Raw genomic sequence first — 15182 nt, 5'->3', positions numbered from 1 at the left:
AATATAACCATATAAAATGTAGGGCATAATCTATCTTGCACCAAGAAAACTTATGCAGTCAAGAGCTGGTATTGTGCCTTGTTTTAGTTTAGCAGCAGTTTAAACTTCCCAGCTGGCAAATACTAAAGCCAACCAGCTCGGCCAGCTGCAACATTATACAATTGGACCGGGTTAGGGGGGATAATTGAATGCTTCAAAACAGATGTATCAACTAAAGGAAAACAATTCAGACAAAGAATCAGACATGTGAAATGCACATAACTGATAACAAAAACGAATTGCTATAATACGAACTCACATTGAACCTTTGGTGTAATGCCATGTAAAACAAAGCATAGTCAATACAAAGGAATCGTTGGTGAGTATTTGTGAAATCATCAAGCACAAAAAGAGACTAGATCAATTAGAATTACCTGGAAATTACACCAGCAAAAAGTCTTCTGTATGGACTAATGCTGATTAACATTTGAAAGTTTGGGAAAAAATCTAGAAGGAAAAGGGACTTAAAGGAACACAAGAGTAACTAAAAAGTAACAGCATAAAATGTACGGCACAATCTATCTTGCACCATGAAACTTATGCAGTCAAGAGCTGGTACTGTGCCATGTCTTATTTTAGCAGCAGTTTAAACTTCCTGGTTGGCAAATACTAAAGCCAACCAGCTCGGCCCGCTGCAATGTAATAGACCTCCACCCTGTCACAATCTGGATACGGGAGGAGGAGGATCACTGAATATTTTTGAAAACCATGTATCAAATAATATTAAAGAAAAAAAACCAGACAGGAATCAGATATGTGAAATACTCATTACTGCAAAAATAATAAGAGAATTGCAAGAATCTGCACTAACATTGAACTTGAACCTACAAACATATGGTATTCAAAACAAAGTATAGTCAACGAAAAGGAGTCATTGGTGAGTATTGTGAAATAAGTAAGCTAAGTTAATAGCGTCCATAACAGTTACAACACAATAATTCTGTGCCAATCCTGTTGAAACTTATTGCAAACAAACATCTATGCAACAAGCCAACAACTATGTCGGAAACTCTGTTCCCAACAACAATAAATAACATTGTAGTATATAACTGGAATAAAATATGGAATTCCAAATTGGGTATAAGTTTCATCAGATTATGACACTTTCTGATATCATTATTTATTCAAATAATTCTAATTTGAGAAGCCGACCTTCGTTGGTTCTATTTCCTGCAAAATTTTACAACATGCAGTATCCGCATGCAAAGAATGAAATACTTAATAACTTAAATATATGGTACACTTTTATATCTTATGCTGCAGCAGACTGCTTCTCTTCATAATCATCTAGATTAAGAGCTTGCAGCAACTTCGGCCAAGATTCCGGGATCCCTCCAGGCAGCTCAAACTCCAATAGTTTTCCTCTGCTACGATAAAATCCCTCCACAGGTTGACTCTGCAGTCATGATAGAGAACAAATCATAAACACTAAGGAATGAAAGAGAACAAAGTTACAAAAAGAGATTGCAAGAGACAGAAAATTAAACAAGCATTTATCAACTTCACTCAGAACTATCAATGCGCCATAATTAAGATGCATATATATATATATATATATATATATATATATATATATGTGTGTGTGTGTGTGTGTGTGTGTGTGTGTGTGTGTGTGTAAACAAATTTATTTATTTTTTTATATTTTTCATCTGTGTGTAAACAAAATTGCTTATTGACATCCCTCAACAACAACAACGGCAGCAAATAATAATGATAAGAGGGAAAAATACCAATTCATTGTATATACGAAGCCTTTCTTTGACTACTAGTTCAGTATCATCGGCACGAGTAATGAGCTTAGACATGCAATGCTCAGGAGGAAGAAGTGGAGCCATACTCATACCAGGAGCTCCATTCTCACCCTTTATGTCAATGGAAGCGATGTTAAAATTTCCTCCACACTGACTGCAAGTTCTCCTACCAAGGCATTTTGCAAGGAGTGCTTCTTCTCGGAGCTTCAGATTGACCACCAAGTCAATGTCAGTCACTCCTTCCAAAATTTCCTGAGATCACAAAAAAGTAATGCAAAATTAATCATATTTTAAATAACTTGTAAATTTACTAGTATCAATATAAAAAGTTCTTATAAACTACGACACGGGTGAGGGGTTAACAACAATTAAGTACAAAGATACTCACTGCTTGCTTTATCGTTCGAGGAAAACCATCAAGAATGAAACCTGATTCGCCTTTAGCTTGTCCATCAGCCAGTCTCTTAGACAACAAGTTCATAATAATTTCATCTGACACTAATTGACCTTGATTTACAATTTCTGATAGCTGCAAAATGAGACAAAAATTGAAAATCAGAGCAATTTTTTTTTATAAGTGACATGTGGAAACTTGTGATCCCTAATTACAGCTTATTACATGCAACAGAATTCAAATATTTAAAATCACCATGATTTGAGTCCAAAGCACAATTTTTTTAGACTATTTCATAAGAAATTGCGCAAATCATGCATTAGGGTTCATGAATTTGAAACATTGACTACATTAAAAGACAAATCACAAGCCAGAAATTAATCCCTTTTAGTGAATCTACTAATCGATTTGAGTTCTACACAGCACAACACATCAAATAATAAAAACAACAACAACCCAAAATCAAATTCAACCAACAAAACCAAATCATGCAACAAAAAAGTATCTTTTTTTTTTGTAATTTTGAATCAAAAAAACAAAAAGGGAAAAAGATGAAACCTGGGAAGAAAGTGGGCCATTAGAGGAAAGCTCATGACGAACAAGATCTCCGGTTGCGATGTGAGGAACGCCGAGGAATTTACAGAGACGGCTGGCGTAGGTGCCTTTACCGACGCCGGGACAGCCTAAAAAGACCCACTGAATATTCCTATTTTGAGAGGGTGGCGCGTGAGTATTAGTGGAGGAGAATCCACGCGCCAAGGAATAAAAAGGTGTTGTTGTTGTGCGTTTAACGAGGCGGGTTATGGCCGCCATCGGAATCGCAGCGAAGGTAGTAAGCTCAAAGACAGGAAAAAGGAAGAAAGAGATGTAAGATGCAGGCTGTACTGCTATGTCTATACGATGACCTAATAATTACCGGTTTTTTTTTCTGCTTAATAAATAAATAAATAAATCACGTGTTTTATTTATTTTTATTTTCTTTATAAAATTTTCCTGTCAAATTTCAGTAGGAGCTTACGTAATTTTTTCGGATTGATGAGTAGTTTTTTTTTTAAGAAAAAAATCAATATCAAATTATCAATATTAATAATTGATAATTTTTTACATTTGTTTTTTTTTTCAAACTTTTTTTTTCAAAAAAATTGATAATTTTTTTTATCATTATATTGATACGAAATTTTCATTACCGTTAACTATGACTAATCTCTTTCGAAGAATTTGTGTGGCACATAAAGTAGGTTCTTTCCTTTCGAGTCCCAATCAAACTTTTTTCATGAGTCAGAAATCGAACGTCTGACCACATACTTAAGAGGAGGACAGTCACATTTACCATTTCGATCAATTCATGTTGATACATCTTTTTGACAATAGTTTTGGTACATCATTAAATATAAAGAATTTTATATGTATTGCTAAATTATTTTTCTCAATTAAAAATTAAAAGGTTAACTGCTATTTTGCTAAAAGTTAAAAGGAGAAATAAAATGTTGGAGAAGGATGTAGAATTTTGTTTTGTAGTAGATTATTCAAATCTCGTGAATTGATTTTTTTTTCTTTTGATTATGAGATGAGTTTAATTTTTTTTTACACAAGCAAACTCAATATATTTTATCCATAATAATAAATTCAATATAAGATGGATAATAATTATAATTTTGATGATTAGCGATAAAACGAATCATTTGAGTTAATTTATGAACTACTCAGTTTGTTTTGCCGCATGACATAACTGACCTTCCAATAAGTTACTGCACATATCTATAATAATACCAAACTCTGAGTTTAATTTTTAACCACACATGGTACTTAGTATTGTGCTAATAATATATTCTTTAATATATATATATAAAAAGAGGATACATAAGTTTTGGTGTGGACTTTTCATAATACCAATAATACCCTTGATTTTTTTTAGTAGCAAAAAAAAATTATTAACAAACTTACCATAACATAAGACAATCTTTTTTTAACAGCAAAAATCTTTTATTAACAAACTCACCATAACATAATACATATCTTTTTTTTTGGACATAAGTTAGACACAGACGGACGTGGAGCGCGCTTGTCTGTCCCGCTAATAATAATAATAATAATAATAATAATAATAATAATAATAATAATAATAATAATAATAATAATAATAATAATAATAATAATAATGTATAGAATTTTGAAAGAATTATTATGTCATAGAACATGCCACGTTTGATGATTTTGTCATGGTTCCAATCTTAATGATGCAAACAAAATTTTGTAGTTGCGGTTCCTAACTCCACATTTTCCATGGCGTGCTCTCCTTCTACAACACTTTTCTCAAATTCTCTTCACATTAACCAAATTGCAAATCCCAGTAAACTGTTACATCTATATTCTACCACACTTTCACTAAACCAAAACCTTCCAATATATTCTAAGAATCCACTCAAACTTTCAACTACCACCATACCCTTTGCTTCTGGTTCTGCAGGCAAGTTTTGTCTCACTCACTCTTTGTTCTTTTCCCTTTGTTGATGAATCTAATTTCAAAGGATGACAAATATGAGATGATAAGAAGAGTACATATAACTTATTATGTAGTAGTATAAGTTATTTCTATAACAAAGGATATAATAAAGTTGAATTGTTTTCATATAAGCTATAAGTTGTTTTCATAAGTATTATGGAGAATTTATGGACTTCTTTTAAGAACAGTTTATAGACATGTCATAAGTTGTTTACATAAGTTGTGTCTCAAACAGTCTCACATGTTTGTGGCAGTAGATAAGTTCAAATAAGTCAATTCAAACATGTCCAATTGCATTGCAGAGGAATTATCCTATTATACTTTCGGTTTTCTTTACGCATACATTGTCTATATATCTTCATTTCTGTATATTGAACACTTTCCTTTTTTATAGCTAAGAATTGTTTCAATGTGTGGTGGATATGAACAGGAGTTGAGTCTCCAGTGTTAAGTGAGGATAACTCAAGTTCACTGGATTTGGTGAAAGTGTTTGATTTGGAAGGAAATGGAATTCCAATTTCTGACTTGTGGAAAGATAGGAAAGCCGTTGTGGCATTTGCTCGTCACTTCGGGTGATTTTCTCTTGTTTGATTCACAAATCAAGCTTACCCTTTAGCTTAATCTAATTAGCTCTTGTAATTGAGTTGTGTAACAAAGTAACAATTGCGTATGTATGTACTTTTACAGGTGTGTACTTTGCCGCAAAAGGGCTGATTATCTTGCATCCAAGAAGGTAAAGTTTTCAGCTCGTCTTATACTATCTTCTGAGATTTGATCGATTGTGTCAGCGTGATATTGCTTCCTTATGTTGCAAGCTGTATTTTATATTCTCTACTTCTGATCATGCTCTATCAAACAGGATATAATGGATGCATCCGGTGTAGCACTTGTATTGATTGGACCTGGCAACATTGATCAGGTATGCTGCATTTTCTGCAGTCTCCTAACATCTTAGAATGCTGGACTTTTGTACCTAATACCTATATTTAATACAGGCCAAAGCCTTTGCCGAGCAAACAAAATTCAAAGGAGGTAACTGAAAAACTGATCTAATGCTTGTGCTAGTTTCTGTAATGTAGTCTTCTTATATCGCCACTTAACAGAACCTTGTTACCTGTTTTAGAAATCTATGCAGACCCTGCTCAAGCTTCATATGAGGCCTTGAGATTTGTTTCTGGAGTTCTTACCACATTTACCCCCAAAGTAAGAGGAACAGCCTAATCTTTTATTAAAAAATAATTCATAAAAAAACACCTGTGATTGAATGATATACGTTTATGAATCGAAATTTTCGTTAACTATACAAATGACACCTATGTTAATTTTAGCCATTACCCTACAGGCAGGTCTTAAGATAATAGAATTGTACATGCAAGGTTATAGACAAGATTGGAAACTATCATTTGAAAAGGATACTGTTAGCAGAGGAGGCTGGTATGTAAATCGACACTTGATTGAATTATGATCTTCGTTCTGTGGTTTTCCTTAATATTATGAACTTTGTACTGTGGCAGGCAACAAGGAGGAATTATAGTTGCAGGTCCTGGTAAAGGTAACATCTCATATATTCACAAGGTATGTACATGAAACCCTATACTCGACTTTTTATAGAATACGCCTTCCTTGGAATATTTCATGGTATACATGTTTAACATTTTTATGATATCATTATGGGAAATGTGTTCACATGAGCAGGACAAAGAAGCAGGCGATGACCCGGAAATTGAAGATATCTTAAAAGCATGTTGCTTGTGAAGAAGAGACGGGGGCTTCTTTTTTCATGCTTCATGAAGTGTGCGCAATACCATCTCATCATAGAGCTTTGTACACTATATCGTCTAAAAGCACTGATCTTAGGTTCAGATGGTGAGACAATAGTAGAGTCATCCTCCAATATTTACCTGGTTAGATAAAAAAAGATGAAAGTATGGAACCTATTCTATTGCTTGTTTCAAAATCTTGTATATAATAATATTTTCTGTTTACAGTCGAATGTACTGTACTTCTAAAGAAAATTGTGTTCAATAACGTTCGAAAATTATGTTAAGCGTCCTAGCCTATGTGCACTTGCATGGCCAGTTATCCATTTTTGTGTCCCGAGACATGTTTATTTGAGAAGCTACAAATTGTCGTGCGGTGGATTTTTCTTCTTCATATTGTTATTCTTATTTCAGTAAGCGAGGGAATTGGGAACAGAATGCTTTTAATTTGCTCGAGTTAACCTTGCAATTCAGAATAAGTACAACCGAGAAAAAGAATACTGAAGAAAAAATATGATTTTATTCCATGACAGTTTATATTTTAGATACAAAATACATTTGCAGCTATACCATGATTATATATACACATCGAAGCAGCCATTGCGAGGAAAAGAATGGCATATCTAACATTTGTACATAATTCCTACGGGTTCTTACATAAACAATGAAGAGATTATCAACTCTGAAAAACATTAAAGAGGTTGTCCAAAACTTTCCTCTGCAACCAATGGTGTAGTGATTTTTTGGTGACCTTCAGTCTTTGCAGAACTGCAGGTCTCCTTGTGTGAAACCCCATTGTTGTGGTTAATGCATTCTCTCCTGGCAGTGCTTCTATGGTTTGATTTGAAAGTTTTGGGGTCCTTAACTTTGGTGTGTCACTTGGTGCAAATCTGGTTCTGGCTGGAATAACCTCAAGTCCCAATTCATTTCTAAGAAGTTTCATCATGGCCTCTTGCACTTCTAATATGTTTTTGGATGGACTTTCATCGGCTTTGGTAGCTCCTATGATGATCAATATGTCATCATTCACCGAATGCCCTGTATTCATAAAGGCCAACAGCATATGTTAGGTCATGATTGGATAAAGATATTAATTAAACACTTAGATCAAAAGCCCTTATCATATAAGTGCTTATGCATAAGCTGTTTCTATGGAAAAAATAAAACAAAACGGTTTTATATAAGCTATAAACTATAAACTGTGTTCATAAGCTATCAAATAAGTTGAAAACAGTTTATGGACATGTTATAAACTATTTCTATAAGCTCTTCCAAACAGACTCACAAGTATTTATAGTTTTATACCAATAGATAAGTTCAAATAACCTAATCCAAACAAGCTCTTAGCAACACTTTTTTGGGGTCTCTACTTGCTTACTTCGTTAGTTCATATGACTATGAATGCTTATGTAGACAAAAGGCAAAAACTTGTTTTCATAAGCTATCAATAAGTTGAAAACAGTTTATGGACATGCTATAAGCTACAGACAAGTATTTATATCTATAGATAAGTTCAAATAAGCTAATCCAAACAAGCTCTTAGCAACACTTTTTTGGGGTCTCTACTTGCTTACTCGTTAGTTCATATAACTATGAATGCTTATGTAGACAAAAGGCCATGAAAAAAATGAGACAATGGCATTGTAATGTAGCATTACATACCAATAGCATAGTTCTCTTTGATCATTCGAAGAACTGCAAGAATGACCAAGCGAGCTTCAACCTATTGACACAGAAGGTTTGATGAGGAAAAAATTAAGAATTAAGACTCCATAAAGATCAAATATTTTGCATACAAGCTATATTGTTTTATTTTCTAAATTGAAGAGTTGTAACAGAAAGTCAGAAACCAATTTTTTAGATAAGATATGGAAACAAATGAAATCCTTTTTTAAGAAAAATTATCAACAATTTTTTTAGCTTTGGGCCATGCTTGAGACAGGTTTATGGAAAATAATAGCTGAGGAATTTATTTGCACCTTTGTGAGTCCTTGAACATCAATTGCCAAGATGTCAGCTACTCTCTTTAATAGATGTGCCGCAATTGTTTCAAGAAGTATACTCTGAGGTCTCTCTATTTCAGATGTCTTGCTGGTAGAATATTCTCCTTTGTAATCTTCGTTGTCTTGTATTACTCCTTCACACCACTCCTCAATCAGCCCCTCCAGATAGTAGTCATTGGCTTTGTACCTATAACATATACGCTATTTAGTTCAAAACCGAAGCAATGCCCGTGTCAAAGGATATTCTGGCCTTTTTATTATATGTAGCATCAAGTGCTGCTTTGTATGCTTATAGCTTGAAAGTTGAAACCATTAATCGGGTATACCTTTTCGTGAAACCATTAAACATGGACCAAACATGGTACGCGTGACATTTCTCAGGTACACATCAAAAAGATAATTAGTCCATATTAATTATAGAGAATATAGGCCAACATACCCCGCCTTTCGCATATCCTGATATACAACCAAGCACTGTTGCACTTCACGTAAGGATCCGTATTTACTGCGTGCCCTTAGAAGTGTATTATATGTCACCTGAGAAGATAATTAAAAAAAACCAACAGAGATTAACTTCATGAAGCATATCCTTCTTTTTTTTTTCCCTCCCAATCCAGGAAAGTTAAAATTTTCAAAAGTTATGAGGTCCTAACAAATATTCTAACCAGTTCCACTGTAATCCCTTCTAACTACCTACCTTATCTAACTAATAAGCTAACTGACTAACATAACAGATATCCTTATTAATCTTAATGATACATCCTGATAGAAACAATGAGCAGATACATCAACCATGCTATGTATATTTTAGATGATTTTAATGGATGAGGAATCTTAGAGCAGCACCATCCAAATCGCATTGAGTTAGAGGATAGATCTAAATTTATGATTTTGTGAAAAATAGAAGTGCAACAAGATAACAACTCACTCACCAAATTTGGATGTGTTCCGTAGCTTTTCATTTCTTCATATAATTTTAATGCTTGCGTAAAATTCTTACTTTCAACACAAACCTGTAAACCAAATGAAAAATTCCTATATGTCAAAAACCAAGTAATTTTGAGATTGTGAAAAATGTCCCCTTCAAGTGTAGAACTAATTTTATAAAATGACGTCAGGTTTGGACCTTAATGGCTGTTGTATATGCAACAACATCAGGTTTAATTCCAGAATCCACCATGGTTCTCAAAATCTGCAAGAGGACATGGTCATCTTATCAGAGAACTGATATCATATTATAATTTATACCCAAAAATGGTCAAATATAATAACTGATAAGAAACCAATAATTTCCTTGTGGCAATGTAACCAAAGTACCAATTCAAACGCAACTTGACCGACAAGGTTTCCAAAACATTGTGCAAAACCAAAACAAAAATGTTACACTCTAATTAGTTAAATTTTACCTCCATGGCACCCTCCACATTTTCTGATCCTCCGCATATATCTATCAAAATAGACCAGCTTATTTGATTAGGGGAAAGACCTACTGTTCTCATCTCGTTGATTAACGCTTTTGCATGATAGTAATTAGTACCACAGGCCTTCAGTAAAATATTGTATGTTGACGTAGTTGGTTTGAAAGGGAACCTCTCAGTAAAATTCAAGATATGTGAACTAGAAATGCCTTTTGGCAATGTGGTAACATTATCCATATCTCCCTGCTCTGAATTACTATTGTAGTTTTCACCAGAGGACACTAGCATCTTATTTCCCTTCCAAGAATTGAAAAACCGAAAAGCCCTGTCATATTGGCAGCCTTCAACGCATGCATGTAAAATGATGTTGAAACACTGTGTATTAGGTTCACAGCCTGCCGACAGCATTTCTTCAAATAACTGAATTGTCTGCTCTACAAGCCCTGCATGCGCACATGCACTGATTAATGATGACCATGCAACAGTATTAAGAGAAACACCAGCAGACTGCATGTCACGCTTGATTCTTAGAGCCATTTGCCACAATTTTGCATCTGCAAAAACCTGAAGTTGGCATCGGTCAGGACATGCCAAATAGTTTGTACAAGAATGTGTGACATATTCCTTCAGTGTCAGTGCATAGGATTGAAGAAGGTCCTAGTAGGTACCATGCAAAATCAATGAAATTGTGGAGATTCCATGTATTGATCTTCAGTAATATACCTTTATAATTGTGCTGTAGGTAAAAACATCTAATTTAAGATGTCCCACTGATTCCAAATGCTTGAGTTCCTTATACATGTCTTGGGCCAAGTCAACTCTTCCAGCAACACAGCATGATTTCAGTAGGATGTTATAGGATGCCATATCTGGTTTCAGGCCTAGCTTCTGGATTTGTAGAAGGAATTTAGCAAATATATAGCATTGGCTAAGATGAACAGAAACTTCAATGTTTATGTCAACTCTTGGTATCAAAATGAAAGCATATCCTTTCAATTAATATGTAAAGTTATGCAGAAGATAATCTAATTAGCCTTCTTTTCTCATTTTTCAAGGGAAACAGAATCGATGGTGGTGTATAGACGTGTCTTGCTTGACGTAGTTTATTTAGCACATGAAAGAAAATTTCATGAGAAGACAGGAACAGTAAGAATAAGTGATGCCTTAAGCAAGTTTTTAGAATCACGGTCAAACTAGCTATGCCTATGCATAAATAAACATATCTATTCTAGAATTCTGTTTTCTTTTCTTCTTTTTTTGTGGGGAACCGGGGGGGGTGTTCATGCTTTGCATTTGTGTGTGTGTGGGGGGGTAAGGCATAATAGACGGTAGGATTCACCTGCATATTCTGATATAGATTTAACGAGTAGTTGAAATCATGGGCATTCGCATTCATGAGACTGTTGAACACATATATATTTGGAGTGATTTCCTGATTAAGCAAATCCTGCGCCAGAAAATGTGCAAGGTGAACGCTATAATACGCAACTTAGAAGTGAAAAATAGTACAAGACTTTAACAGAATAATCAAGTTTAAACTTCATCTTTTGAAAATCTAAGACAATGCTTTAGGAAACATGCAAAAGCTAAATCACAGAATAAGTTGAGAAGTTATTAAAATTTAATTACTACTTCTATGTCTCTAGGGCCTAGCCTAAGGAATAATGGTGTAAGAGCTTTACTTAGTCACTGAAGCCAAATGGACAAGACTTTAATTTGATTTGGTTTTTAGGTGCTCGAAGAAGTTTGATATGTCCCCAAGATTTAATTCCTGGCTCCGCCCCTGCACATATTATTCTTGCTATAAGCTTAACGCCATTCTTTCTTTGTACCTCTAACTGTATTAATAGTTGTTTACTCAATCGTATCATTTCTCTTGCCATTTCTTCCCACATAACAGGACTCTAATTTAACTAAAATATGGTGATTGAGGAGATTACATATTTACTGAGTAAGTAGTTTAAAATAATCCATATAGTGTAGCACCGAGGTGCTAAAATTTTACTATTTTATGTTTATTGTAAGTCCATGTCTCACGGAATTCTCAATAAAGAGAAAAGGGGCAAGACTCGAGCAAAAGAGAGAATAAACTAATAGGTTGTAACTTGTAAATAAAGTGCATTTGCATCATAGCAACATCTGGGAATGTAAAGTACTAAAATAAAACCCATAATTCAATAGGACATTTGCTTTAAGTCTCGGCATACAAGTTTGAGTAAGAAAATGTAAACTGATTGAAAAGTACCTCATATATGTACCTAGATTTCATGAAATCGCCACAGAGACCACAAGTGTCAATTATTGCCCGGTATATGTACATATTGGGTCTTTCCAATTTCTTCTTCATTGCATCATAAGCTTTCAGAGCAGAAGCTAAATCCCTACTTTTGCCAAATTCAGATATGATGTTGCAAAATAATATGTGCGCCTTTGGAAGAAGGGACGCATACCTGAAAAGTGTAACACTATCATATAAAACAAATCTGACTATATAAAGAATAGTAACATATATAAAGTATTTAAAAAACCACAGGAACCAGTAGTTTAGAAAACATATATAAATTTAATCACGCAAAAGAAAACATAAGCCGCAGAAGTGTAAAACTATTAATTAGAAACCGAAGACTAGACAACACATTTCAATAGCATCATCAGCATCAATGTGCTTAAGAAATTGAATCAATATAAAATCATACACACCTCACAGCTAAAGTTGGTTTACGACTAAGAACACATCTTTTTATAATGTAAGATGGCCGAACAAGTTGTGCAATTGATAACTGGAAACCTGCAGGAAGAAATCCATGTATTTTAATTCATCACCACATCAAAAAATGTTAATCATAAAGAAACTACTCCATTTGTAACATAAACATTATAGCTCTGTTTGACAAGACCAAACCACTAGCTTATTTTGGATAGCTTACAACGTACAAGCTCGTATCATTAAAGTAAAACTATTTGGCAACGGTATGTTCTCACAAACATAAAGGCTTTATCAATTTGTTCAGCCGCTAATCTTACCAAACACTTCAAATTCAATCTACTAGTTTATCAGCTATCTTCTAATTTATCTACTTCTAGAATTGGGAGTTGGGCGTAACTCAACCCTACAAAACCGGCTTGTAAGGTGACGATTACCCTCACTTATAAACATATATTCATGTCATCTTACAACCGATGTGGGACTCTTAACATCTACAATCAACTAACTTCAAATACATGTATTTTTAATTTATCACCACATTGAATAAATGTCAATCATAAAGAAACTACCCCATTCAAAAACTGTCAAATTACCGATTATCCCAAAAGCTTAAGCTTTTAGGATAGGGCCACATCAATGGTTTTATATTATTTCTAACACGCCCCCTCACGCAAGAGCCCACTTGGGCCTGAAGCGTGGATAAAGCATAGGTCCACCTACCATATGCTTAAATTTCACTTTTTAATTAGAAAGTGAGGGGAGCGGGGATCGAACTTTAGACCACTTAGTCATAGAGGCTCTGATACCATGTCAAATAACCGATTATCCCAAAAGCTTAAGCTTTTTGGATAGGGCCACATCAATGGTTTTATATTATTTCTAACAAAAACATTATAGCTTTGTTTGGCAAGGCCAAACCACTAGCTTATTGAAGATAGCTTATAGAGTATAAGTTTGTAAAATTAAAGCTGTAACACTCTTTTCTCATCTCACGAGCTTAAAGGCTTTATCAATTTGCTCAGCCATTAATTTCACCAAACACTTCAAATTCAGGGTTGTTTGTTTCAGCTTTAAAAAAATGGATTTTTCCTTTGTATTTTTTTAAATAGATTTTCAAAATATTACAAGTTTTTTTATATTCGTTTTTTCTAAATTGAAACACTAATTTTGACATCATATAACATAAACACACATTATTGGAGATTAAAACATAGTCAAAATCACAATTTTTTGAAAAAGTTGTATTTCAAAAATGATTTTTATGAAAATCTATTTGAAATAGCTTCAAAATTAAATGATTTTTCGAAATTTTGATATCCAAATTTTTTTTCAATAAAATGATCAAATACCTAAAATAACATTTTAAGAATAACTATTCAAACCAAATTTTCATTTGAAACTTTTATAAAAAAAAAATTGTAAACTTTTTTTACTCAAAATTATGTAACACTACGAGAATCTATTTTGAAAAAATCTATAACAAACAGACCCTCAATCTACTAGTTTATCAGCTATCAACTAACTTATTGATTATCCGCTAATTTATCAGCAATACACAGAACCTATTACCTCACTCATCTTAAAAAGAAATTCAATCATAAATGTTAAATTTACAAAGAATAAACATCTCTAGATTCTAGAATTGATTGCTATTAAAGAAAAACCAGAAAATAGAAAAATTACGTGAGAGAACCTCCATCAATTCAACAGCTTCTTCAATGTGACCACATGAAACCATATGACAACACTCATTTGCAATGGTAGAAGCATGAAGATGAGTAGACAAAGAAACTTCACCAAGACCCTCCTCCACTTTATTCAAAGCATCAATCACAGTCCTAACATTTCTGTCTTTAATACCCATAAGAACAGCATTAGCTAAGAGTTCAGCATCCACATCAGAATCAACAGTTTCAAATTCTTTGAGAAAAAGAGGGGTTTGAAGAAGAGTAGTGGAAGTGTTCTTGGGAGATAAAGGAGGGAACTTTTGAAGAGAGGTTTTGTGGGGTTTGATTGTATGACGGTGTTGTGGAGTGGAAGAAGATGATGATGAAGATGGTGGTTGTGGGTTGGGAGGAGGAGTGATGATGGAAGAACCGAGGATAACAAAAACTCTCATCCTTTGTGCAACGTTTTGTGAAGTGTAGTTGAATGAATGAGTGAAGAAAATGAGGTTTATATGATGGTTTTGGATTGGTTTTTTTTGTATGGATTGAAATGATAGTGTCCTTAGGAACATTATCGTACCAACAAAATGTAGGATTTTTTAGAAAGATTATTTTCTTGTAGAAAAAATAATTTTTTAAGGAAAGATAATTTTTTAGTAAAATGTGTTTATCAATCAAAATCTTGAAATTAACTGATAATCGACTGTATTAACTGTAATCTCGTTAGTTTGTTTCTACATAAACTCTATACTAAAAAATGAATAACTTTCGGTACTCCTATTTTGATAAGGTATGTTTCATTAAAATGAGAGGGGAACTAAAAAAAATGTTGACTTTTAAAATAAAATGACTAAAAAGCTGATTTTAGAAAAAGGGCGATCAAAACTTTAAAAATATCAAAATAGAAGGACCAAAAGTACATTTAAGTCTAATAATTAAA

General features: G+C 33.6%; 3 protein-coding genes across 3 annotated transcripts; 1 reads left to right on the top strand and 2 right to left on the bottom strand.

Moving 5' to 3' along the window:
• Nucleotides 1-921: 921 nt before the first annotated feature.
• LOC123891580 (adenylate kinase 1, chloroplastic) lies at nucleotides 922-3100 on the bottom strand. The gene is made up of 4 exons (XM_045941465.1): nucleotides 2743-3100; nucleotides 2179-2319; nucleotides 1770-2042; nucleotides 922-1435 (listed from the first exon to the last, which is right to left on the bottom strand). The coding sequence occupies exons 1-4, from the start codon at nucleotides 2995-2997 to the stop codon at nucleotides 1292-1294; spliced, it is 813 nt and encodes a 270-aa protein (XP_045797421.1). The 5' UTR covers nucleotides 2998-3100; the 3' UTR covers nucleotides 922-1291.
• A 1290-nt stretch (nucleotides 3101-4390) lies between these two features.
• Nucleotides 4391-6773, top strand: LOC123888542 (thioredoxin-like protein AAED1, chloroplastic). Its single transcript, XM_045937618.1, has 9 exons — nucleotides 4391-4651; nucleotides 5118-5259; nucleotides 5375-5420; nucleotides 5547-5606; nucleotides 5683-5719; nucleotides 5811-5890; nucleotides 6030-6121; nucleotides 6202-6262; nucleotides 6383-6773. Exons 1-9 carry the CDS (start codon nucleotides 4468-4470, stop codon nucleotides 6440-6442), a joined length of 762 nt encoding a protein of 253 aa, XP_045793574.1. The 5' UTR covers nucleotides 4391-4467; the 3' UTR covers nucleotides 6443-6773.
• Nucleotides 6774-6948: 175 nt separating this feature from the next.
• Nucleotides 6949-14827, bottom strand: LOC123888541 (pentatricopeptide repeat-containing protein At5g02830, chloroplastic). The gene is made up of 12 exons (XM_045937617.1): nucleotides 14259-14827; nucleotides 12569-12656; nucleotides 12114-12318; nucleotides 11208-11315; nucleotides 10592-10756; nucleotides 9857-10432; nucleotides 9577-9642; nucleotides 9383-9463; nucleotides 8890-8987; nucleotides 8427-8637; nucleotides 8110-8170; nucleotides 6949-7485 (listed from the first exon to the last, which is right to left on the bottom strand). The coding sequence occupies exons 1-12, from the start codon at nucleotides 14812-14814 to the stop codon at nucleotides 7124-7126; spliced, it is 2577 nt and encodes an 858-aa protein (XP_045793573.1). The 5' UTR covers nucleotides 14815-14827; the 3' UTR covers nucleotides 6949-7123.
• Between the last annotated feature and the right edge of the window lie 355 nt (nucleotides 14828-15182).

Source organism: Trifolium pratense, linkage group LG6 (assembly GCF_020283565.1).
Source record: "Trifolium pratense cultivar HEN17-A07 linkage group LG6, ARS_RC_1.1, whole genome shotgun sequence".
Lineage (NCBI taxonomy): Eukaryota > Viridiplantae > Streptophyta > Magnoliopsida > Fabales > Fabaceae > Trifolium > Trifolium pratense.
This window is presented reverse-complemented; position numbering and strand designations above follow the sequence as displayed.